This window comes from Neoarius graeffei, chromosome 13 (assembly GCF_027579695.1).
Source record: "Neoarius graeffei isolate fNeoGra1 chromosome 13, fNeoGra1.pri, whole genome shotgun sequence".
Lineage (NCBI taxonomy): Eukaryota > Metazoa > Chordata > Actinopteri > Siluriformes > Ariidae > Neoarius > Neoarius graeffei.
The window spans coordinates 60,243,394-60,269,597 of NC_083581.1; the positions used below are offsets into that span (position 1 = coordinate 60,243,394).

General features: G+C 42.0%; 1 protein-coding gene across 7 annotated transcripts in view; it reads left to right on the plus strand.

The window, feature by feature from the left end:
- Nucleotides 1-26,204, plus strand: part of ubr4 (ubiquitin protein ligase E3 component n-recognin 4) — a 154,517-nt gene that overhangs the window by 13,771 nt on the left and 114,542 nt on the right. For 4 of the 7 annotated variants that reach the window (XM_060938226.1, XM_060938228.1, XM_060938229.1 and 1 more), the window contains exons 2-16: nucleotides 10,008-10,105; nucleotides 10,277-10,380; nucleotides 10,480-10,609; nucleotides 13,004-13,143; nucleotides 13,253-13,355; nucleotides 16,428-16,569; nucleotides 16,670-16,794; nucleotides 18,252-18,376; nucleotides 18,463-18,522; nucleotides 18,641-18,831; nucleotides 18,913-19,012; nucleotides 20,169-20,306; nucleotides 22,324-22,441; nucleotides 24,122-24,163; nucleotides 24,369-24,556. In XM_060938226.1, coding sequence (XP_060794209.1) covers nucleotides 10,008-10,105; nucleotides 10,277-10,380; nucleotides 10,480-10,609; nucleotides 13,004-13,143; nucleotides 13,253-13,355; nucleotides 16,428-16,569; nucleotides 16,670-16,794; nucleotides 18,252-18,376; nucleotides 18,463-18,522; nucleotides 18,641-18,831; nucleotides 18,913-19,012; nucleotides 20,169-20,306; nucleotides 22,324-22,441; nucleotides 24,122-24,163; nucleotides 24,369-24,556 — 1,804 coding nt within the window. The remainder of the gene's footprint in view (nucleotides 1-10,007; nucleotides 10,106-10,276; nucleotides 10,381-10,479; nucleotides 10,610-13,003; nucleotides 13,144-13,252; nucleotides 13,356-16,427; nucleotides 16,570-16,669; nucleotides 16,795-18,251; nucleotides 18,377-18,462; nucleotides 18,523-18,640; nucleotides 18,832-18,912; nucleotides 19,013-20,168; nucleotides 20,307-22,323; nucleotides 22,442-24,121; nucleotides 24,164-24,368; nucleotides 24,557-26,204) is intronic. The other 3 variants (XM_060938230.1, XM_060938232.1, XM_060938227.1) reach the window with 2 other exon arrangements.

The window sequence follows — 26,204 nt, forward strand, 5'->3', positions numbered from 1 at the left end:
GCGCGTGCGCGAAATGTTTCCGTGGTTACCAAGTAACTTCCTTCCGAGAATATGGCGGATGAAACAACGTGTGTGTGCTTTTTGTTGTCAATGTACAGTCTGTATTTCTGGTGGTCATTTATTCAGTCGAATCGTATAAAACGCGCGAGGCAGTTGAGAAAGAAACAGAAAACGAATCTCCGTTCACTATTTTATTCAGCGAAGACATCGATTGAGGTGTGTGACTTTGCGCATGCGCATTGTATCGATACAGAACCGCTTCATCTGTCCACACTAGAGCGAAGCGCTACAGTACCGATACTGTACCGGTACGAAACCCATACATTTGTGGGTTTTGTACCGATACAGTTATACCGCTACAGTACCGGTATAGTTGCTAGTGTGGACAGGTGTTGCGGTACGAAAGTAGTATCGTATCGGTACAAAATCCCTAGCGTGGACAGGGTATTAGTCCCTGTTCTCTGGATATAAGGCCTTCGTCCTTTGACTGTTTAAGACCCCGTCCACACGTAGCCGGGTATCTGCTAAATCGAAGATATTTTTCTACGTTTTGGCCTGCCATCCACATGAAAACACATCAAAAACGAATATTTAAAAAAACTCCGGGCAAAGTGAAGATTTTTGAAAACTCCGTGTATGCCTTTTCGTGTAGACAGAGATAACCGAAGTTTTGCGTTTTAGAACGTCACAATCTGCGCCAAAAAAATGACAACAAATCTGCCCTGACGTCAAACGTGCGACCTTTGTTTACTGCAGAAGCCAGATTAAGCATGGACAAAGAGTAATGGATCGGAGTAGTGCCTTGAAAGCGTTAATTATTGTGCAGGTGCTATTTACATGTTTAATTTTAGAAGCCCAACTACTGCTCCAAAAACAGGGTCAATATGTCCACATATTTGCTTTGACAAGATTCCCAATCAACGTTTTCTTGCGTCTTTTGAAGTTTATACTCCAAAATCGTGTTTAGAAGCAATTCTGTCTCCGAGTCTGTCCAGGCGAACGAGCTTGGCGCCATGTTTTATGTTTAGGCGGAAGTGACGCCAACAGAGGGCTATTCTGATGTGATTAGGGGGTAGGATTTGGGGAAATAATGCCATCTACAGGTTTGGAATGCTTATGAATGTGATTGAAAACGCAGATGTTCGGTTATGTCTGGAAGGGATTTTTTTCGAAGATGAGGTGGTGCGGATAAAACATTTTTATAAACGGAGGGGGGGGAAATGTTCGGTTTTAAAAATACCCGGCTACGTGTGTACATGGCTTAAGTTATACGGGGCTCCATATCACCAGTCATCTATCTAATTTGACATTTTTGTGCTCATTTTTATCCCCCCCCCAAAAAAAACCCCAAAAACATAATAATATAGTGATGTCGGTTCTGTGAGTCTTCATTACTCGGCTCAGGTTTGTTGAGCAGCGTTCGCATGGGATTTTCCCTCACATACTTCTGATTTACAGGAAACCGGTTTCGTGATGGTAAGCCAGTAAAATGAAAGTATTCAGCTTGGGCTGGGTGGTAGGACCAAAATATCTCAATACTAGGAAGACTTCTTAAAAAAATTTTTTTTTTTTTAAATCATACATAATGCGTGTCATGATGTATAGTTTTGCAAACAAACTACAAGCAAAACAGTTGTGCTGCATTACAGAAGTTAAAAACTGAGTTTTGTGATTAATATACGTAATCTAGAAATTGACACTGAAAAGGAGGAAACATTAAAAACTGCTCACATAAACACTGTGTGAGAAATATTGTTCAATACGAGAAGATAAGTTTTGAACTGGTTTACCATTTTGACAATGTGCATCAAGTCAGTGGGAAAACATTGGGAGTGACCTCATCAATATCCTTACGAGTGAACATATTGGAAAATGTTTACTCAATGTCCCAGATGTAATTTGATTTGAAAAATGAGTGGCATATTTCCCAGTAAAACACTTGTCTATATAATAAACGTGTGTACACACACAATATGTTAACAGATTTTTAATAATTAACAGTGAAAAGGAGTAAAGATATTAGTGTTCGGTTTACAATTTTAAAGATTTAATGCAAACAGTACAAAGCTTGAACATCAACTCGGCGGATTCCAATTAGTTAAAAAAAGATATCATGATCTACACATGCAATATCTCAAAGTATATTGTGAGAGAATTCATGAATAAATTGATCTTTTTGTCATGTTGCCCAACCCCACATTCAGCCGTGGCTGTGTTCGAGGAAAGGAGAGAGGACAAAATCCGTTTTAGTGAGGCAGTGAGTTAGATACGTGTCCAGGATTGGGAAGGTTGGGAGTGTTTTTCTGAAAGTAGGGAGTGTAACTTGGCCGTGACCGGGGGGATTTTGAAAATTTCATCTTATTTGGTGCAATCTGGTGACTTCTGAGGCTGCAATTGAGCCTTAAAAAAAAAAAAAGAAAGCATTAATTTTAAGTGTGAATTATATTTTATTAGGCATTTAACACATTTTATTTACTAAATAATGTTATAACAAAGTTTTAAATTTAGTTTCTTATTCGTTAACCAGAACTTTACAAATCACTGTAATTATCAATAAAATCTTCTATAAATTCCTGCAGCTTAAATTATAATTTCTAGTTCACTTAAGACAAAAAACAAAATACAAATTGCTGCAATCAAGTCCTGTTGCACAGAATACGTCTTGGTTATATACAGCATACATAAATGAGAGTCAGCCAACTCTGAAGAGATGTATGGCGGCACGGTGGTGTAGTGGTTAGCGCTGTTGCCTCACAGCAAGAGGGTCCGGGTTCGAGCCCCGGGGCCGGCGAGGGCCTTTCTGTGCGGAGTTTGCATGTTCTCCCCGTGTCCGCTTGGGTTTCCTCCGGGTGCTCCGGTTTCCCCCACAGTCCAAAGACATGCAGGTTAGGTTAACTGGTGACTCTAAATTGACCGTAGGTGTGAATGTGAGTGTGAATGGTTGTCTGTGTCTATGGCCCTGTCCACATGGCAACGGATTCAGGTGAATCTGATAAAATTGTTTATCGTTTCAGCCTGGCATCCACACGGCACCGGCGTTTTGGGTGCCCCAAAACGAAATCCTTTGAGAACGGGTTCCAGAGTGAAAAAATCTGGCAACGGTACCGTTGCGAAGTCGTCTGGATGAGTAGAACGGATTTGTTTACGATGACGTCACAACCACATGACTGTCAGTGCTTCACGCCGGGTAGAAGTGTAACGAACTCTATGCAAGTTGTCAACAAATCCTATAACTTGGTTCATGAAACACGCTTACAAAATATTTTCACTGTGAATATTTGTGTAATGGTGCAAAGTGAGAGAGAGAGAGTGTGTGAGTGAGAGAATAGCCCTTAGGGCAGAGTCTTTAGTCCAAACACTGCGGAAGCAGTATAACCAAAACCGTGCACCGCCCATGCGCTTTCCAAAAACAATTCCGCCAGCAAACATAGGGAAAAAAAAGGAGCGATGTCACCTCTTCAGATGTTGGTTTAAGTCCGACAATACATTCCTCAAAAAGGGCGTAGAAGAGCAAAGTAATCCATCAACGTGTAGCATTCAATTTATTCCGGACCATTAAAGAATTCTGGAGGATATCAGAATGTTGGCGTACCGGCTTCCATCTACCCCCATTCATTCCTCTTTCCGCGTCTTTCGTTTTACGCTACTGATTAATAATCAAAACTTTGTGGCTGATGCTACAGAAGAAGGGGTTTATGCGCATGCGTCTACTTCTTCTATTGTTCTGGTGTCTCCGATGGGACCGTCTTACAGCGCACGTAGAGGTGTGGCATGTGTATTGCATCGTTTTCAGCAAGCGTTGCGTTGCCATATGTACCTGATATTTTACTGATCCGTTGCCCATGTGGATGCGATATTTAAAAAAAAAAAAAAATCTCGTTGTCGTGTGGATGTAGCCTGAATGCACACCAAAACCCAGCTGTTTTCAGTGACTCACAAGAGGACAGAGAGAACCAACTATCCATTGATCACCTCCAACTTGCCTGCGACCCTGTAGAACAGGATAAAGTGGCTACAGATAATGAGATGATATATTACACAAATTATATACAACTGAAAATAATAGATTCTACGAAATTATACATAATGCAAATGTTACATCACAATGTTGGGAATCATTTTGATTCTGTTAAGTGCAATAAACAGGAGTTAAGTGAAATTAATTTATAAACGAAAGGAAAATTTTCCGTAGTTGGTGGTTACTTGAAATGTAAATACTGTAAACAATACAAAAAATTAAATAATGGTAGTTTTATGAAAGTACTATTTAAGATGATGTAAATCTTGGTGAATGAGAAACCGAAAGGATGAAAGTGATCATGCTGTTACCATGGGAACAATCTTTTATGAACGTGGAAGTGGGCTCTCGGCATGCTGGGTCTGGTGTGACTTAAGGAAGGTCACAAGTTTGTTTTATCTAATTTAGGTCATTTAAAAACTATATTATTTGGCAGTGGGAACATAGGAAAGTGTAAAGTATAAAGTTTGCCAATATGTTTATCAGGCTTGTATGATTTAAAAAAAAAAAAAACTCATGAAGATATATTTATCTAAATCCATGACCTACTCATTCTAAACCTGCTGAGCTTCGCTGGTGAAGCTCTCAAAAATCGTAGTATTTTGCTTCCATTCAGGCCTTGTTTTGAAGTCTGACCAATAGGCGCTATGTTTTTGGCTGTAAATTTGATTTTCTCGATTTAATTTCCATATACGGAAAGCACGCGTGCTGGGCACACCCCGGGAAACCGCTGACCGTTGACAAATGTCCACAGAAATGCACAAAACTACTTCACAAAACAACAATTTTGGTTGGCACAGGTTAGTATAAAATTTATAGGCCGTGTCTGGGGATTTATGGCCATGGTGTTGTGGGTTTTTTTTTTTTTTTTTGGGAGAATGGCCGTGTAAAGCACGGCTTGCTAGCATACACACGTACAGTATGCTAACTGAGTTTAACGGTAGCTAAATATTTAGAGATTAACAGTGAAAAGGAGTAAAGATTAGTGTTCAGCTTACAATTTTAGTTAATGAAAACAGTACAGAGCTTGAACAACTCTGCTGATTCCAGTTAGTTTAAAAAAAAAAAAATTTTGAAAAAGATATCATGATATACACACGCAATATCTCAAAGTATATTGTGAGAATTCATGAAGACATTGATTTTTCTTTTTTTTTTTTGTCATATTGTCCAACCCTACATTCAGCCGTGGCTGTTTGAGGAAGGAAGAGAGAGGACAAGATCTGTTTTAGTGATGCAGTGAGTTAGATACATGTGTCCAAGGTTGCTTCAAATAAAGATGTTATTTTACATAAATCGCTGCACGTTGAGGTTTATGATGGTGTCATTAATCAAATGCTGATTTATTCATCCACCACTCTGTACACTAAAATCAGCAATTCTTTTTATGCAACTTTGATGAACATGAGCTATTATGTTGAGTGAGGAGCAGAAAAAAAAAACTCCAACTTGTCTGTCAACCACATACTGCTAAGGTCAGCAGGTTCAGAACAAGTTAAACTCTTCGCAAAGGAAGTAGATGCGTAATTACCCGCTACCAGAAGCAAATCCCTTTCCCTCTTCCATTCATGTGAAGAGGGTTTTTTTTTTCCCCTCCAGGTGGACTTGATTCGTGTCCAATGTGACAGTTCGTGTCCAATTCATGTTCCAGCTTTCGAGGCTGGAATAAAGCAGACATGCCCCTGGCTTTGTAAGGACTGCTTTCTGAAAATCTTACTTGGGAGCTTTCTTTACTTCCTGTTTTATTTCTTAAATAAACTGTGGGTGGTAAAAGAGAGCAACTGGACTTGCTTGAAGATTCTTGAAGACATTTCACCTCTCATCCGAAAGGCTTCTTCAGTTCTGTCTGACTAATGCCGCTTTTCCACGACCAACGCGGCTGAGTTGGGCTGAGCCGTGCGGTGCTGAGTTGGGCTGAGTCGAGCTGAGCGGGGCTGTTGGAGTTGCATTTCGACTACAACCGTGCTGAACCGTGCTGGCTGGAAGTGGGTGGACACATTGGGTGGAGTTAGCGAAAGTGGGTGGACGTCACGTGATGTCGTTAGGCGGTGCAAACAGTGACATCAGTGAGCTTTTAAGCGGTAGTCTCACGACCCGGATAGTAAACAATAAACATGGAGGACATGGAGTCGTTAGTGTTGCTGGTCTTGGTGCTGTGGCTTGTTGTCACCGACAACGCCAACAGATACTGGCAGGAGCGTATAGATGAGGCGAGGCGCATAAGGCTTCATAATTCTCGTAATTCGTAATTCTTCTTCCGGGTTTACGGTGTTTACAGATGGTGGTTCCCAGCGTGCTCGCGGGGTGTGTGGGGGCATGTGAGGACACTCCTCCTCACCAATCAGTGCACAGGGGAGTGTCTCCTCACGCCCCTAGCCCCACTCGGCTTGGTTTGGCTCGCTTCAGCCCCACTCCAAAACCGTGCGAGTTTTGGGTGCTAAGTAAGGCTGAAGCGAGCTGAGTCGTGCTGCTCTGAGGTAGTTGAAACGCGAGCCATGTCGGGCTGAAGTGAGCTAAAAAAGGGTAGTGGAAAAGGGCCATAATAGGGAGTATCAGGTATTTATCCTCTCATGGATGAAAAGCAATCCTAAGGTGTCGTTGAGTCATCCTGTTGGTGTGGGTCACTGGGGGCCGGGTGTGAACGGCCTAGAGAGTCGTTGGGGTGATCAATGGATAGTTGGTTCTCTCTGTCCTCTTGTGAGTCACTGAAAACAGCTGGGTTTTGGTGTGCATTCAGGCTACATCCACATGACAACAGCAACGAGTTTTTTTTTTTTAAAATATCGTGTCCACATGGGCAACGGATCAGTAAAATATCAGGTACATATGGCAACGCAACGCTTGCTGAAAACGATGTAATACACATGCCACACCTCTACGTCCGCTGTAAGACGGTCCCATCGGAGACACCAGAACAATAGAAGTAGACGCATGCGCATAAACCCCTTCTTCCGTAGCATCAGCCACATAAAGTTTTGATCATTAATCAGTAGCGTAAAAATAGTATCTATTGTCTAAGACACTTATTTATATTTCATATTAAAACGTCTATGTAAATTAATACATAGAAAGCCTGGCCAGGCGCTGAACGTTCTTCTGCCTTCACTTTAAGAGAAATTCAGGGCGAGCATGAGCCTAGGCTCTTCCCTGTCACTGTCACACGCACACACCTTCTCACTCCCTATCCTATGGATATATAGTCCCTTTAAATCACGTGCTTGTTTTTTGAATGGAGACGCGGAAAGAGGAATGAATGGGGGTAGATGGAGAAAGAGAGGAATGAACGGGGGTAGATGGAAGCCAGTACGCCAACATTCTGAGATCCTCCAGAATTCTTTAATGGTCCGGAATAAATTGAATGCTACACGTTGGTGGATTACTTTGTTCTTCTACGCCCTTTTTGAGGAATGTATTGTCGGACTTAAACCAACATCTGAAGAGGTGAGATCGCTCCTTTTTTTCCCTATTTTTGCTGGCGGGATTGTCATGTGGTTGTGACGTCATCGTAAACAAATCCGTTCTACACATCCAGACGACTTCGCAATGGCGCCGTTGCCAGATTTTTCCACTCTGGAACCCGTTCTCAAAAGATTTCGTTTTGGGGCACCCAAAACGCCGGTGCCGTGTGGACGCCAGGCCGAAACAATAAACAATTTTATCATATTCACCTGAATCCGTTGCCGTGTGGACAGGGCCTCAGTTGTCTGGGAAGTGTGCTAAGGACTGCATTGTAGGTGGCTGATAAATGGTGTCTTAGACCGCCACCTCTGTTCAGTGATGGCCATTCCAGGTTGACAAAAATGGCCTCTTTAACTCCTCGCTCATACCGACAATCCTCTCTGGCTAAAATGCGTACGTTGCAATCCTGAAATGAGTGTCCTTTGTTGTTGAGGTGAAGATGGACAGCAGAGTCCTGGCCTGAGGAACTGGCTCTCCTGTGTTGAGCCATACGCCTGTGAAGCAGTTGTTTTTGTTTCCCCAATATAGACCCCTTTCACATGACGTCACCGCGCCGCGAGATTTTGTTAGGCGCCATATTGGAAGACCGAGTACATGCACTCACAATATAAAACAAAGTACGAGCGAGAGTAAAGTGACACGATGGATGATAATTCTGGTTATGTGAGTACATTACCAGCTGCAGAAAGGGCACGGTATGTGGAGAAACTGGCTGTGATTGATGGGTTTGACCCATATGATAAGACTCGGGGCAAGGGAGAATGGAAACATAAGGAGGACCAGACACCAATTCTGCCATCTGTTTGCTACCCAGACATTGTAAACTATTTGTTGTTTACACCCAGTGCCTACACTCAGTGTTCGAACTATGCCGATATTTTCGGGGGGTCCCTTTTTTCCCCTTGGGGGGGCGGGGCTTGCGCTTGTCTCGGAGCGCGGATCTCCAAACACATGAGAAGCCTATCTTACGCACATATCACGCGGACTCCACACACGCATCGCGTCTGAAGTCATAACTCGTCAGGGGAAATCGTGTCCGCATTGGCATGTTCAAAAAACAACCTCGCGTCAACAATGATACCACACGCAAGAAAAAAAAAACAGTCAGGCTACTCAACAACCAACCTGGCAGCAGCGAGCAAGCCCCAAACCATCCTAAATTCATCTCATCTCATTATCTCTAGCCGCTTTATCCTTCTACAGGGTCGCAGGCAAGCTGGAGCCTATCCCAGCTGACTACGGGCGAAAGGCGGGGTACACCCTGGACAAGTCGCCAGGTCATCACAGGGCTGACACATAGACACAGACAACCATTCACACTCACATTCACACCTACGGTCAATTTAGAGTCACCAGTTAACCTAACCTGCATGTCTTTGGACTGTGGGGGAAACCGGAGCACCCGGAGGAAACCCACGCGGACACGGGGAGAACATGCAAACTCCGCACAGAAAGGCCCTCGCCGGCCACGGGGCTCGAACCCGGACCTTCTTGCTGTGAGGCGACAGCGCTAACCACTACACCACCGTGCCGCCCCCATCCTAAATTATTATTATTAAATTGTAGAAGTCTGGGAGGCTTGCTCCTCATACAGTTATCAACTTGAGGCCAATTTAGCATGTTTTAAATCTGAATTTCTTGCGTTTGCTTACCTCAAAGTGTCCGCAGATCATGCACAGACTTATCCATTATATCCACAGTTTTTTGCCAAGTCTCACACAGGTTTCTTTCAAGTCTACTGTTGGGCCAATAAATCATAAATAAAACAGCTCAGATTTGTTTAAGTCGTTTGCCACTCCACTTTATTCTCGTGGGTTCACATGCCGCTGCCGTTATTTCCCCCTAATCACGAGTTTGTTGGTCTTCCAAAATGGCGCAGGGTCTGTTTACTTCCGGTTTCGGGTGACGTCAGTGAAAGGGGTCTATACGAGGCCGTGCATTCCTCGCTGCACTGAACTGCATACACTACGTTGTCCTGTTTGTGTCTGGCTCTTCTGTCCTTAGGGTGGACCAGTTTCTGCTTCAGGGGGTTACTGTGTCTGAAATGTACCGGAATGTTGTGTTTGTAGAAGATCCTCCTGAGTTTCTCAGATGGACCAGAAATGTAGGGAATGACAATGTTCTTGTTTGTTCCTGTTATCATCCTTGTCCGTTATGTTCCTATTTCTGCTTATGAAAAAAGCCCAGCTGGGATACCTGCAGTTCTGAAGTGCTTTCTTGATGTGATTCTGCTCCTTCTCCTATATATATATTTCTTAAATAGTTTTAGCTTGTGAATCATTTTCGTCTGTTTTTCATGCTGCTTTGAAAATATAATGCTCACTTTTTTTTAAAATCAAAATCACGGGACAAAAAAGATGTAGCCATCGTGGTCAGAATTGGAGGATAAATTTGAAACCTTTTAATTGGTACATGAACCCACAAGGAAGCAGGGTTGGTTTTTGGTAAAGTGTTTGGTTGTGTGTGTTATTTTTTATTTTTTTTTTTTTAATAAAAATTTTTCTAATCTGTATGTAATCTTCCTTTCCAGTGAATCTGAGATACTTCATCACGATAAACAGTATGAGCCGTTCTACTCGTCTTTCGTGGCACTCTCTGCACATTACATCACCACAGTTTGTGGACAAAGTAAGTGTGTTTTGTGGAAGGGTGTTGCTGTTGGGTGTTTTAAAATGAATCTACTTACTTTTGGCAAAATAATTTTATTTATATACAGTATGCTATTCCTAGAAGCATTAGAAAGCTCCCTTATGCACCAGTTAATCTGTTATATCCCCCCCTTTACTTTTTTGTGACTAGTCCCCAGAAATCAGTTGCTGTCCGTAGCCGCAGCATGTAAAGTATTGATTGAATTCTCATTGCTGCGGCTCGAGAACCCTGATGAAGCATGTGCAGTTTCACAGGTGAGATTTGTTCGTTTTTGTCGTGTGTACGGCTGTTTCTGTTTCTCACTTCTGTTGCGCCTCATTTAATGTTGGTTTATTCCTTTTGTTCTTTTTCAGAAACACCTAATTCTCTTAATAAAAGGTCTTTGCACTGGTTGCAGTCGATTAGATCGAACAGAGATCATTACCTTCACTGCAATGATGAAGTCTGCAAAACTTCCACAGACTGTTAAGACCCTTTCTGATGGTAAGGGGTGTGTGTGTGTGTGTGTGTGTGTGTGAGAGAGAGAGAGATGTATGATGCGTCCCTGTCTGTTTAATAACTTACAAAACTAGTTAGCCGTTCTTGTTGGTTTTTGTGTCCTGTCTGTTTTTCACTTGGCATTCTGGCCAAAGTCCCTGCTAAGAAAAGAGCGACACGCACACAGTATCTTGTTTATAAAATTGTTAATGTTTTTTTTAGGACATTTAGTTACCCTTTTGTTCTAAGGTTACATGGTTTACAGTTGCAGGTGGTGCCATCATGCTTGAGTGAATTAAGGATGGATATCAACATGCTTGGTCCACTGGGTTTCACTGCTTTTTTTTTTTTTTTCCCTGAATCTTTTGGATTGTGAAAGTAAAAGAATGTGTTATTCGGAGTAGGGTATCGCGAATATTTAAGAATATGATTTGAGCAGGCTGCAAAAAAGGTTTTTATCCCCCGCTGGCCGAGGGGATTGTCGCGGCGAAGTCCGTCCTTCCCAGAAAGGGTTCTCACCTTCTGAAATCAACTCTTCTCACAATTTTTGGAGGACCTTCATGAAGTTTGGTAAAAGGCTTGGTTACAGGACAGTCATACGCATGTTGCAATTGCGTTTGCAGTATATTGTAGCGGGGGATATTGTGCTTTCAAAGCACTCTTAAGTAATAAATAGGACAGTTTATCGTTGCATCATGCGTCTCAGAGAAACTAGCAGTACAAAAAGCCAAATGTTCATGTAAATAACGACTTTTGGCTACACCTAGCCTCATCTCAAATCTACTTACCTGTCTTAAAGTGCATATTCTGGACTAATTTCGTTTTGTTTTTGATATGAAAGAATGTCCCTTTACACACTCATCCAGAAGGGTAATTTTGCACAAGGCCATCTGTCTACAGCAGAAAAAAATAAAACAAAACGCGTCTGGAAAAATCCCAAGGGAGTCTGGAGCCAGATTCGTGACGTTACCTGCGGAAGCGCCAGCAGGCTGCGTGAGCTTTGCACAGTTTCAGTGCACAGCCTGTGTAGACCAAGCGCTCCCATTTCTCTCTCATTGTCCGGTCTTTTGGGAAACGATGAGTACTAATCCCATCAAGATTGGCGTTGCTACACCCTCCTACGATACATCTGTTACCCATTTTAATAATTACGCGATAACGTGGAAGAAATTTGCAGAAAACCACCAGGTCGTTTTCTCATAAACAAACCAGCGCCGACGTAGGATTGAGAGGGAGGCGTCCCGCGGATGACGTCACGAAAATCAGTGTTTGCGGGGAAATCCAAATGCCATGTTTTTTCAGAGGCGGACCAATTCGCCTCAAATGGCTTGATTTCAACTGAATTTTTCTGGTATTGCACAAGGTAAAAAAAATTGTGCAAAATGTGACAGATATTTGACCAAAGTTTAATATAAAATAGGAGAATTACATTGATCTTGCTCCTGAATTTACCCGTGATATGCACTTTAATGTTAAGATTAAAATGAACCATTTTGACACTTTTTATTATTTGGAACGTGAAGGCAGAATCTTTTGCTTTCGTTTAAGATGAAGCTTCATCACTGGTGTCGACTGTTACTACTTTATGGTGCACATGATCATGTTTAACCTCAACGTTGTTCTGACATTACGTAAAATGGATGGTGTGTTTGTTACTTATCCGTATGGACAGTCGAAAGATGCACTCTGGACACGGAGTTTTTCTACGATGGCTTAGGACTACAATTGCCATGATGACTCAAGGACTGCAGTTGTCATGAACAGTTTTGCAGTCAAGTCTCCATCAATGAGCAGTTGATGGCTTCATGTTAAAACTATAATGCATTTCCTGGTTACACAGCTGTATTTTGGGACTATATAGGACACAGGTGTAGAAGCAAGTTATTGATAATCGCGCAATCCGTTGTTATCCAAACGAGGATGGGTTCCCTCAAGGTTTCTTCATGTCGTGTCGGAGTTTTTCCTATCCAAGGTTGCCTCAGGCTTGCTCATTAGGGATAAATAAATTTATTAGGGATAAAATTAGTGCGTATATTTCAAGTCTTTTTTTTTTTTTTCTGTAAAGCTGCTGCAATTCATGATGCGAATAAACTGAATTGACGTGCTAGTTAACGTGAGTAAAAATAAAATTAACTTGGAGTCTAGATTCTCTTAGTACCTTGTGGACAGTCTCTTGAGCATCATAGTACGTTCTCAGATGAACAGCTGTCTAGACAATGTCTTGGGTCCTCGGAGTGTGTAATTCTCTTTCCTCCACCCCTCCGAGTGCCAGACTGACTGAGAAACCAAGCTTTGTTTCCTCCCCCTTTGTCCGTTGGGCTTTGCAGCCTACCGTTTCCAGAGGAGTTATCATCAGAGCTGGGTTTCTCCGTACTTATCTTGTATTCTCTTGTCGTCCAGTGGAAGACCAGAAGGAGCTGCCCTCCCCAGTCAACCCTGAGCTACGGCACAAAGAAGTACAAATGAACTTCTTCAATCAGCTGACCTCAGTGTTTAACCCCGACATTACCGTCCTGTCCTCGCCCTCAGCCCACATACAGGTCAGCAAACTGCATACACAGAAGGACCAAGTATGCATCAGTATATGAATTCTGTTTGCAAAAATTTTGTATATATTCCTTGAAAAATGTCTGCCATTTTGTATCATAGGCCGAGGGTGAAATTGATGACCAAGCGACGACAGATCAGGCTGCACAGGCCAAAATGAAGAATGCCTTCATCTCTCAAAATGTGTCCAGTTTACAAGAATTGGGTTTGTTTTTTCTAAAGCATAATGTTTTAGGGTGTTTCCACACATTCGGAGTTTAGTCCTTTTTTTTTTTTTTTTTTTTAAATCAAACCCTGGTCTGATTTTCCCCCCTCAGTGTGGTTCGTTTTTGCAGGTGAGAACATCGCAATTGTACTCGGTTACAGAGCAAAACTAGAAAAGCACTCGGAGAGCGCAGACCTCCACCAAGAATCCTTTAACCCTTTGGTGACTGACCCCTTGAAAATGGTTCCTCCAGGAACGATGACGTTTCAGTTGTCAAGACAACGGAAAAACTAAAATACAAAAACAGAAAGATACGTCACAATGCTCTTGTGCACAAAACAAAATGCTCTTGTATTTGTATTTTAGTTTTTCTGTTGTCTTGACAACTGAAACGTCATGGTTCCTGGAGGAACCATTTTCAAGGGGTCAGTCACCAAAGGGTTAAAAAAAATCCGGGATCCAGAAGGTGATCCGGATCACCGCCAAAACTTGATGGATTGTTACTTGTGCCCAGTCACACCTCTGGAAAAAATGTCAGAGCAATCCATTCATTACTTTTTCCGTAATGTTGCTAAAGGCCAATTTATGCTGACAACACAGTCCTCGCAGACGGTGTCTGCGTAGCCCCCCCCCCCTTCGCAGACGCTCTGCGCGCACCTCCCAAAAATTGTAACCACCGCAGAAGCCTCGCAGACAGCGTCGCAGACAAGAGGGCTCTGATTGGTCCACTCTACATCCGCTGTACACGCACTTCCGCTTCCCTACTTTCCTGGTTTGGTTTGTTTTCACGACCGCCATTTTTAAAAACACGAGCGAAGATGGAGCAGCACGAAGAGCGGTTGATCGAGGAAGTGAGGAAGTACGTACATCTATACGACTCCAGTTCTAGTCATTATAAGTAACCGGAGGATAAACACTCCTCTAACCACACCCACCAACTACTCCTAGCGATTTCGTGCCCCCTTGCGTTGTGGTGGTGAATAACATCGCGCACGCCTATTACTCCCCGCTCAACGATAAATTACAACTGTCTGCGAAAAGCTATCTGCGAAAGCCTTGTCGCGAGAGCATGCAGAGGCCCTAACAGACAAACCAACGCAACCGAAAACGTAACCTCCTTGGCGGAGGTAACAACTGGTCTGAGATGGTGATCTTGGTTCCGTTGCAAGTAAACTGTAGCACGGTTTGATTACATTGAGAAAGTAATGACAGTGAATCAACTCACCTGCAGGAAGCGAACCAAACATTTCTTTGAGAGCTGGGAGACACGAACTCCCACTTCAAGCTATTAAGTAGAGTGAAACTAAACTGCGCCTTGGTTCATAGCAAACGAAATAGTATCGATTTCACTCTGATTCGGTCTTGAAAAACAGGCTAAAGTGTGAAAGCAGCCTTATAGGGTAGTCACACTAGAGGCGGAATGAGCCGGAATGCCGTCGGAATGAAAATCCTTCGTATGTTCTGGGATATTCGGAGTGCATTCCAAACATTCGAGCCTATTCTTGTGGCCGGCCTGAATGTTTTGCTCATGCTCAAAACATTCAAGGTGCATTCAAAGAGGAGAAATATCGAACGGCATTTGAAGTGTATTCTGACTGCATTCTAAATATTCTTATGGCATTCCAACCGCGTTCTGATCGCGGTCGAGGGGGAAAAATCGAAATGGCAAGCCACTTCAAATCCTGCCAGAATGTGCCGGAATGCCGTCGGAATGAAAATGCTTCGTATATTCCGGGATATTCGAAGTACGTACATTCTAAGTATTCGAGCTGCATTCTCTTTGAATTCTTAGACGTTCGAAACGTATTCGGAATGGAATCAATTTTGTGCCAAAATGTTCATACAATGCTTTTGAAATATCAAACAAAAACGACAAATCAAAATACAAAAAAACAAAAAAAAGTAAATTTTTTTAGACTGGCAAACAAATTATTCGTGTAATCGTGCAAAATATCAGTCTGTTACTCTTCAGAAACCTTTTATTTTTGTTCCGCGTCTTTCTCAGTTTTGTTTGACGTAATTTATTTTGGTTGCGATTCCAGCTCTCTCGTTTGCGCTCCCTGACTTTTTGCTTGCAGTTTTGGCACAAACTTCACGCGTGGGTGGGCTGTCCAGGAATGCATTCCCATTGGCTAACTTGTGTTTGACTGACAGCTACGCTCAGCCATATCATAGTCCACTCGATCCTTGTTTACCGTCAATGGATCGGTCACTCGTCAAACAGTCCGCCAGAATCCGAGTAGGGAATGGCTGAGCGTAGCTGTCAGTCAAACACAAGTTAGCCAATGGGAATGCATTCCTGGACAGCCCACCCACGCGTGAAGTTTGTGCCAAAACTGCAAGCAAAAAGTCAGGGAGCGCAAACGAGAAAGCTGGAATCGCAACCAAAATAAATTACGTCAAACAAAACTGAGAAAGACGCGGAACAAAAATAAAAGGTTTCTGAAGAGTAATAGACTGATATTTTGCACGATTACACGAATAATTTGTTTGCCAGTCTAAAAAAATTAACTTTTTTTTGTATTTTGATTTGTCGTTTTTGTTTGATATTTCAAAAGTATTGTATGAACATTTTGGCACAAAATTGATTCCATACTTCGGCGGCAATTCCGGGAGCGTTCTGACTGCATTTGAGGTGAATTCGTACAGCGTTCGAGGCACCTTCTGACCAGACTTGGGGTGGTATTCGGGCAGCAATCGAACTGCACTCGTACAGCGTTCGAAGTGCATTCTTAATATTCTTACCGCATTCTAGGTATTCCGACTGTGTTCCAACTGCATTCGAAAGCTAATACACTCAGAACGTGCAAGACTCATTCGAGGTGGGTTTGAAGCGCATTCTAAGTGTTCAAACGGCATTCTTACAAAGCTGTAAGAATGTTGGTCAGTTTGAAATTCCCGCCCGAACGTGGCACGAATTTTGAAAAAAATTTCATTCCAGCCGGTTCTGCTTGATTCCTGCTAATTCTGAATAAGTGTGATGGGGCCTTTAACACTTTTGACTCTGTAGTATTATGTATGTGCGATTAAACCTTATTCTAAATGCATATCTATTATTTCACCTTGTTACAGGAGGCTCAGAAAAATTGTTGCGCGTGTGCCTCAACCTGCCCTACTTCTTGCGCTACATCAACCGCTTTCAGGATGCTGTATCAGCTAACTCTTTCTTCATCATGCCAGCTACTGTTGCAGATGCCACCGCAGTCCGAAATGGGTGAGGATGAAGCATGGTTTTAGTAGCTGATGGATTTTTATATTGGTTGTGAGTCATGGTTTTTTTTTTTTTAAACATCTTTGGTGTATGTACCTGTCAGATTCCACTCCCTTGTGATTGATGTAACAATGGCCTTGGATACTCTGTCCTTACCTGTGCTTGAGCCTTTAACTCCTGGGCGGCTTCTAGATGTGACCGTGCTAGCCCTGAGCTGCCTTTATGCAGGTTGGGTAACTAATAACACCTGAGATTATTATTATTATTATTATTATTATTTTTTTTTTTTAATTATTTTGGGTATACATAGTTTTCACTGACGTCATGGCATTCCGGGGAAAGCCCTCCAGCCGCCATCTTGTGGGTCAAACAAAACGGACCATCGCCATTACCGGCTACGTTATCTCGGACGAATTTATGAAGTTATATAGTCAGTTTTCTAAAATAAAGATCAATGTCGGCAAAATCAAGCAAACAGAAGTATATAGATACATTAGACGACCTCTCACGACAACGGTATGCAGCCAAACTGGCCTTGATTGGGGGAATTGACCCCTACGAAGTGGACAAAGATGCATTTTCAAGTGACTATGCAGGGCTGCCAAAGCCTGAAACTGACCATCAAACTTTAAAGCCTGTCTGATATATACAACTTTATATATTCACAGTGCGCCTTTTGGCGGATGCCGCCTTTTTCACGGCTGAATCGCGCAGATCCGATTTTTTTTTGGGGGGGGGGGGCGTTGGAGTGTCTGATTATAATTTCAAAGTAAATTCTGTATTAAAATTACTAAATAAGCAAATCCGTTACAGTCCATGAAACATAGGAAGTATAAGGATGAGAAAAAAACAGTTTTATACTTCCTATGTTCCTATGTATATACCTTCCTATGTTTCATGGACTGTAACGGATTTGCTTATTTAGTAATTTTAATACAGAATTTACTTTGAAATTATAATCAGACACTCCAACGCCCCCCCTTAAAAAAAAAATCGGATCTGCGCGATTCAGCCGTGAAAAAGGCGGCATCCGCCAAAAGGCGCGCTGTTTGCATCCCTGGTTGATTAAACACAAATCAAATCATACAGAATAGACCTAAAATGTTTTTCAAAAATGATCCTTGCGTGAGTGAAGTGACAAGTGTCAAATAGAAACGTGACAAACGAGCCATATTAAGTGTACATTACAATGTAAACGTACACTCAGTGGTTCCAGTTAGGCATTCTCCAGAGATTGTTCACATGATGTTTTGGTTTCCAAAAACAAACTTAAACACAATTGATTGTTTATTTAAACAACTTACCACTTATAAAATGATCGGAGCAGACTTTGCTGTGTTTGGAAGGCTGATAATCCTTGCGGTTGAGTCTCGCAAGCCATAGAGTTCTCCTTTGTATGCTGAGTTTCTTTGTTTGCTCGCCTTCGTGCTCCCATACAGTTGGAATTCCATAAAAGCTCTGCTTGACGTCATCATCTGACCTATTACGACAGGTGTGCACCATTGCTAGCTTTAAATAGCCTGCTTGGGTTCTTTTGAAGACTTTGTACTCGCGCGTTACAATGTGTGCTCAGTCACCCGTACGGTAAGCTTGACCCGCAAGATGGCCGCCACTAGGGAATCCCCGACTCTGTGACGTCATGTGCAAACTATGTATATGGAAAGATATTTGGTCTTTGTTTGCAGGCGTGAGTGTGGCAACGTGCATGGCAATTCTGCAGGTGGGCAGTGGCCTGCAGCTTCGCACCTCATCGACAGGCTCTAAGGAGGAAGACTACGAGAATGATGCTGCAACCATTGTGCAGAAATGTGTATGTTAAGACTTCTCGTCATTTAACTACTTGTATCGTGTTTAATGATGTGTGTAGTGATTTAGATTCTGCTCTCTGTTTCTCAGCTAGAGATATATGACATGATTGGACAGGCAATCAGTAACTCTCGACGCGCTGGAGGGGAGGTAAATAAGAACCTCATGTTAATGCATCTCCAACAGCACTGGAAAATCCAGATGTGATGTGGTATTCTACATCGTTTTTAATTTTTATTTTTATTTTCTCCTCCGTTCTCTCCCACAGCATTATCAGAACTTCCAACTGCTGGGTGCCTGGTGCTTATTGAATAGCCTGTATTTGATACTGAACCTAAGCCCCACTGCCCTGGCAGATAAGGGAAAGGAGAAGGACCCTCTGGCAGCACTGCGGGTTCGGGACATCGCTACACGCACCAAAGACGGGGCAGGATCCCCTAAACTGGGCCCGGGGAAAGGGTAAGCTTCCGTTATAAAATATCTATACTTTTTTAAATATTTTGCAGCATCCTAACATTTTACATTTTTGTTTTTGTGAAGGCACCAAGGTTTTGGGGTTTTGTCAGTCATTCTGGCAAACCACTCGATCAAGCTGCTCACTTCACTATTCCAGGACCTACAAGTGGAGGCACTGCACAGGGTAAAAAAAAAATCTGCCAAAAATATTGTCATCTTATACATTGAATTTTTTAAAAATGTTGCCTGAACAGGTGGTTTAGTCAGACCCTCCAGGATTTCGCGATGTTGCGATTTGCAACATCAACGCAAATTCAACCAATCCCTGCGAATTCAGGGCGGTGTTGCAATTATATCCAATCACCGCAACTTTCCCGCAAATTTGACCAATCGTTGGCGTCGTCTTGAGGTGATGTCGACAAACTACCTTCCGCCTTACTTCCGTGTATACGTTCAAGAGAAGCAGCATGTGCGCAGTGTTGCCAGATAGGGCGGTTTCCCGCCTAATTGGGCGGTTTTACGTGCATTTTGGCGGGTTTTTAACACATTTTGGGATGGAAAACGTCAGCAGTATCTGGCAACATTGCATGATGTGCGAGTCAGTGTTTTATATAGGCTTAAATTCTGTTACTGAAAGTGTGTTATGTTTACAGTGAAGGACTGTGTGCACTTTACATTATTTTTTTTACTTAATACAAGAAATTAATGGATGCCAACATTTTTGCCAAAATGGTATTTTATTTTCCATTGTTTAGGCAGCTTCAGCATCATACTGCGAGATTATTTTTTTCTTCTATGAAGCCTGAGCCATTTATTTTATTAGTTTATAATTATTGTTTAATTTGGTCTTCAGGAGAGACTGCCTGCACACAGTACTAGTATTTTTTTTTTCTTATATGAAAGCTGAGGCATTTATATTATATTTTAAGGTAACTTCATGTTGTGCTGTGAGGTTCCATGCACTTTAACTTCTGAACCAACAGGTGCATTTGGATAAGTAAAGCCTATTTTTTGCATTTTTGTAGTCCTGGTAATCTTTTATATTGGTAAAGTTGTTTATAGGACCATTTCTCAGTGTCTGTTTTTTAATCAATAGTTTTTCAGTAATAACTTGTCACTCAATTTTAATCACAAAAAGAGAAAATCGCAACAATTTCTCGCAACTTTCACTTCCTCCCCCAATGTAATCGCAACAAAAACCTAAAAAACACCGCAACTTTCATCGCAATTTTTTGGAAAAACCCCCGCAACATCAGACGTTTTAGCCCACAACGATCACAAAAAAGGCCCGCAAAATCCTGGGGGGACTGATTAGTGTATTTAATTTTCTTCTGCCTTAGGGATGGGCTAGTGATGGACCACCAGCAGAGTTAAACATCATGGCACAGAGTACATCAATTCAGAGAGTTCAGCGACTTATCGACTCCGTGCCTCTAACCAATCTGCTCTTTACACTGCTGTCCACCGCCTATAAGAAGGTAAGTAACTCTGCCCCATTAACGGAACATACCAGCTTGTTTTCCCTAAAATCTACCATGCCACATCACACCTGTAATGCTTGTGCTAATTATATAGACAGGGATGAGGACTCGAAACTCTTACAGCCGGTGCCATAGGAACAGTTGTTGAATTCCATCAGTAGATGCTTAAAATATGTGAGCATATAACACAAATGCAAACCAATTATTATGCTCCAACAATAAAATTATTAGGAAGAGAGACATTACAGAAATTATCTTAGCTTGTTAAGATGCTGTTCATGTGTGGTTTTATTCCACTTTGTAATCCTAGAGAAATAGAGTAAAAATAGTTCTGGGGTGAAAAAGACATTCTCATGTTTACGTTAAACTACGGCGCTGTTTACACATACCTGGGTATTTTTAAAAACGCATATTTTCTAAACTCCGTTTTCCAAAATAACTTCGTGCACACAGCTGCGTTTTTTTTTTTTTTTTAAATTACATTTATATTGATCCGCATAAATACGCTGTCTAGCTGTTAAACTACGCCAGAGTGTGCAGGCAACTTTTTTGACGACATCGACAGAAGCGCACATGTGAGTACACTCACCCTGTATGTACAGACGTACCAACTCTGCGAGTGACAGGAGTGAGGATCGCGACATTCTGAAATTTTCCTGCCGTTCCTCCGGGACGACAACGCCATTCTCGAAATTCTCCCACCAGATAGCAGTCCGTCCAGGTCGAACCCAAAATCGCCGACGCTGGCGGTGGTACGGTCGGGCTCTTTTGGTCACCAGAAGCTCCGCAATTGCTGCCCTCCGAGTCCTAATGCGTCTCTGCTGGTCAATGAGCTTTATTCTCAAAAGCAAACAGGCGAATATAGCTCTTAATAACAGAAATGCTGCTACTCTGAGTGTTTCCATGCTTGTCATATGTACAATGGTTGCTCTTTTGTGGCGCAAAGATTGCCTAAAACTCCGTTTTGGTCTCTTTACACACAAATGCAAAACGGAGTTTTCAAAAAATCTCCACTTTTGCCGGGGTTTTTAGAAAGAATCGTTTTCAGAGGAAAAAACTCCGTTTGTGTATAAACGAAAGGCACAAACGAAGGCAAAGGTCTGCGTTTTTAAAAATACCCGGGTATGTGTAAACGGCGCCTACGTTGACTGTGTTGGGAATGCAGTCCCGCCTCTGAAAGGATGAATTATGTAGATTTAGAGCCTCTTAAAATACCTTCTTGGACTGAAATATTCATAAAATTCTACAAAATGAGTAAATGGGCTGTCCATGTCGTGGTAATTGCACAGTCCCATGGACACTGTAAATAAGCTTAAAGTGCCATTCCACCATTGGATGTATTTTTTTGGCATGAAATACAATCTATTTTATGACAACATGACTAGATAGAGAAATCTTTTAGCTTCAGAATGATATATCAAACATAATTTTTTGACAACGACAAGTATATTCATTTTGCGACCAAAGTCACCTACCCTTTTAATTTCCGCGCGGTAGTGAAACGTGATGTCATCGGCAGGTTCCCCTTCTTGTGTACCACGTCACATGTGACATGGCGGATAGAACGCGATTGTCAGCTTCGGAAAAGAAGCGAAGGAAAATAGCAAGTGATGCCCAAAGGAGACGGTCGATGGTGAATATCGGCACAGCAATCGACAAGTGGAAATCGCGTTCTATCCGCCATTGCTGATAATCTGTGCCACGTCACACGTGACGTGGTACACAAGAAGGGGAACCTGCCGATGACATCACGTTTCACTACCGCGCGGAAATTAAAAGGGTAGGTGACTTTGGTCGCAAAATTTAATATACTTGTCGTTGTCAAATTGTTTGATATATCATTTTGAAGCTAAAAGATTTCTCTGTCTAGTCACGTTGTCATAAAATATATTGCATTTTATGCCAAAGAATACATCCAGTGGTGGAATGGCACTTCAAGTATTTTAATCTTCACCCTTGAAGGACTACTTTGCATGGCTTTAAATGTATTTCCTCTGATTTTTGTATGGCTCAGGCCTGCGTGCTGCAGAGACAGAGGAAAGGCTCAGTGAGCAGCGACGCCAGCGCCTCCACGGACTCGAACACTTACTACGAAGATGACTTCAGCAGCACGGAGGAGGACAGTAGTCAAGGTAACCGACGCTGCCGAATTGTCCTTGAATCAGATAGGCTTAGGAAGGTCAGTCAGTCAGTCTCTGTGAAATGAACAGAAAATAGAAAAGACAAATCTATTCATAGACCAGTTTTGGGGTGTTTTTTTTTTTAAACTTCAGATTACTATTTACAGTAAATTTAACACTGAATTTTCTAGCTTAGACCTATCTGTCATTGTAAAAATCTGGGCTGTTCTTTCATTGGCTGAGATAGATTCAGGGTTCAGGCAAGTGTGGAATATTTTTGATGTAGTTGCTGAAAGCTGCTTCAGTCGTAGGCGGACCAGAGCACTTAGAGACAGGTCAGTTTAATTCCAGAGATGCCTACTAGTACGGATTGGCCGTATTTTGTACGGAAAAGTTACGTAAATAGGATGTTAGGGCAAACAGTGTTATTCTGTACGGAATTATTATAAAGTCTTAAATTCCAGTGAGTTGTTTTTAAATGTCCAAGCGACTTTTTCAATCCATGCGCGATTCACGGCTAGGCTATTTATTTTTACGACAACCACACATGCTGTGTGTGACATGCGCAGATTCCGCACATTTGTTCACGCTATTTTTGATACGGTAGAATGGCCGTGCATTACACCCAGTCAAAAGGGCAATGGATACGCGCACTGCAAACTGTGTAGAACTGACATTAACATCACTCATGGTGGTCGCGATGACTGCACGCGGCATGTCAACTACAAAAAAAACCATATGGAGTATGCTGAAATGGCGAGTCAGGCGGAAAGGAAATCTGGGGGTATCCAGCAGTTTTTTACGAAATCTGTGGATGAAAAGACACGGAACGTGACACGTGCTGAAGCGGTGATGGTTGACCTGTGCTTGGAGTTGAACTTGCCGATTAGTGCCATGAAATGTGAGTTAAACTTATTCAGTTTCTTTTTACATGTCTGATTTTTATTCACTGAAATATCAAACACTGGCTGTACTTCTTTAATTCAAAGTCTTTTCAGTGTTGCAAGTGCAAATGTACATGTAGTATGATCAAAAACAGAATTTTATGATTAGTGCTGTTGGGATTGTGACAAAAAATTGATCATTCCACTGTTTTAAATACAATTATAAATGTCATTTTATTCAGTGTCTCTTCTGAAGCATTATGCTGAAGTATTTATATATTGGGACATTAAGATAACAATGTCGGACTCTCTTTGGCATGAAATAAGAGATTTTTTAAAAATTTTATTAGAATCCGTTAACAGGTAGAACATTTTGCCAGGCAATGTAATATAATACTTTTGAGGAGTTGCATTCAATACCAATGATTGGTAGTCAACCGTAATGTCTGCAAACAGGGAACACTATTGTATTTATAAAAATGTGATCTATTGTATGCTGTGGAAATTCAGTTGAGATGGCTGCTCGCGATTTGTTTATTCAATTCACACACCAGTTCTTTTTAATAATTTAAATGTTAAACATATTGGTATATATACCTCTTTTATAATGGAAATGCGCATAAATTAATGTTACTGAAAGTCATTCCAAAATACTGAAAAATGTTTTCAAGAATACTGAAATTCAAAATTTGGGGTAGGCATCTCTGGTTTAATTCTGCTGCAGAGTGCTGTTGCACACCAAGCATGCTCTGCTTAACTGCACCGCCATGGTAGCCTGCACACCTAGTGACAGTGTCCGTTATTTCAGCAGAGAGAAGACAGGAGAGGACAAGAGCAACTTGTGTCTCAGGTCAGCAGATTTCTGCATTAGCTCAGCCTTGTAGTGTCTCAATGTGCAACTTTTTTTTTTTTTTTTTTAATTTATTTAATTTTTTTCCAACAATAAAGGCTTCAAGTAGTCTTGTACACGGTTTGTGGAAACAGAAGCTCTGTTTGTCTGCATACACTGCCATAAGTGAATTTGGAGATGAACTTGTCTGTCTGCATATTCACAGATGATGACAGTGAGCCCATTTTAGGCCTTTGGTTTGAGGAGACCATCTCTCCCAGTAAAGAGAAGGTGGCACCTCCCCCTCCTCCTCCACCACCTCCTCTGGAGACCTCGCCAAGGCTCAAGAGCCCTAGCAAACAGAACGCGGGAGAGAATGGCAACATCCTGGCTAGCCGGAAGGACCCTGAGCTGGTGAGGACGGACTGCTGTGTATTCGAGCTGATCTGTGAAATCTAGGGATGCAAAATTTAAGGAACATCCCGGATTGATTTTTTTTTCTTATTTTAAATTGATTTATCATGAACAAATGTAGAACCTATAAAGCTAGCCGCACACTACGCCGATTTTCAGCGTACCGAGCCAACTGAAGTCGCGAGTCAGGCGTAAAGACTAGTTTTCGATGGTACCGACTCGTCTCACAGCCGATTCGAAAAACTAATCGGGAGCCAGACTGATAGGCGAGAGTCGCTAGCAATAGCCAATCATATCTTTCGCATATAACACGTGATATTTCGTGATCATGTGACTTCTATCTTTTCGAAAAATGAACGGACTGACAATGTCAAACTGAACCGTTGATCAAGGGAGATCCGCGCCCCGACATGCGGTGTGCGCGCGCACTGGGCGCATGCTCAGTTGCGTGAATGTGTCATGCACCGAAAATAAGAGATTTACAAGCCAGGAACGCCTCATGATGCAATACACAAGAAAAGAAAGATGATTTACTTCCATTTTATGTTGTATTTGAGTAAAGTGAATAAATAAATGGTCTGTGGAAAATACACTTAACCCTGGGAACTGCGTGCACAGGAGTTTATTTTGTGTTTACTCCCCCCGGCTGGCTACTTATTTGTCATGGCTGGCTAGTATGAGCCTTAGTGGAAAGCCCTGGGAATGCGTAAATGTCAAGTTCGATTTTAGATTTACGAACCCGAAAAAAATGTCGAAAAACCGGCATTAAAAAAATTTCACCCACACAAACGGCACTCACCCGGCCGGTGGACCGGAAACAGAACATTTTTTAATAATGGCCCAAGATATTAACCTCTGCTTTCTTTCAGTCGTGAATTAGTCGGGGATATGTGCGTGCCCTGTCGGGAGTCGGCTCTGAAATGGGTCAGTTCGGTACCGCGTGGATTGGCGTAGTGTTCGGCTAGCTTAATAGATAATACCAAACAGATTTTCTTCCTGCATCATAATGTATTGAGAACTGACTTTCAAGAAGAATGAAGATGAAATCTGCAGCTTAAGGATAACTACGCTACGCTTATTTGGACTCGCCATCTTGTAGCTTTAGTTTACTGATAAAGTGCAACTGGAACGTCGGCAAAGCCTCGTGATGAAAAGTCTCAAGGAGCAAATCCATAGATCGTCATCTGAAGGTTATTTATAAAATAAGCATGTTGGCGTACTGATGGGGGAGTCGTACGTGTTAACTGTTCTGCAGGGACCGGTATTGGCCCATTGCCAGCCTTATTCTTGGTCTTATATTTTGAACAGTCACTTGTAGTTTAAAAGGATCCTTTGCAGAATTTAACCCTATGAGCCCGTGCTGTTTTCATGGTAATTTCACTACCTTTACTTTTAAGCTCTCATCTTGGTCATTATAAAGACTAACTATACATGCTGCTTCTTGGTTGTGTGTGTCTCCCCACCTCCCCCAAACGAATAGTCTAGGGCAGCCTTTCTCAACCGGGGTGCCGTCAAAAAATTATATATTCTAACGTTGAAATAAATAAAATGAATTAAAATTCCAAAAAACGATAGTTACACGAATGCAGATCATCGCCGCCTCATGCATCAAAATTTGTCTCACGGCCCCCTTTCCCATGTCACAACG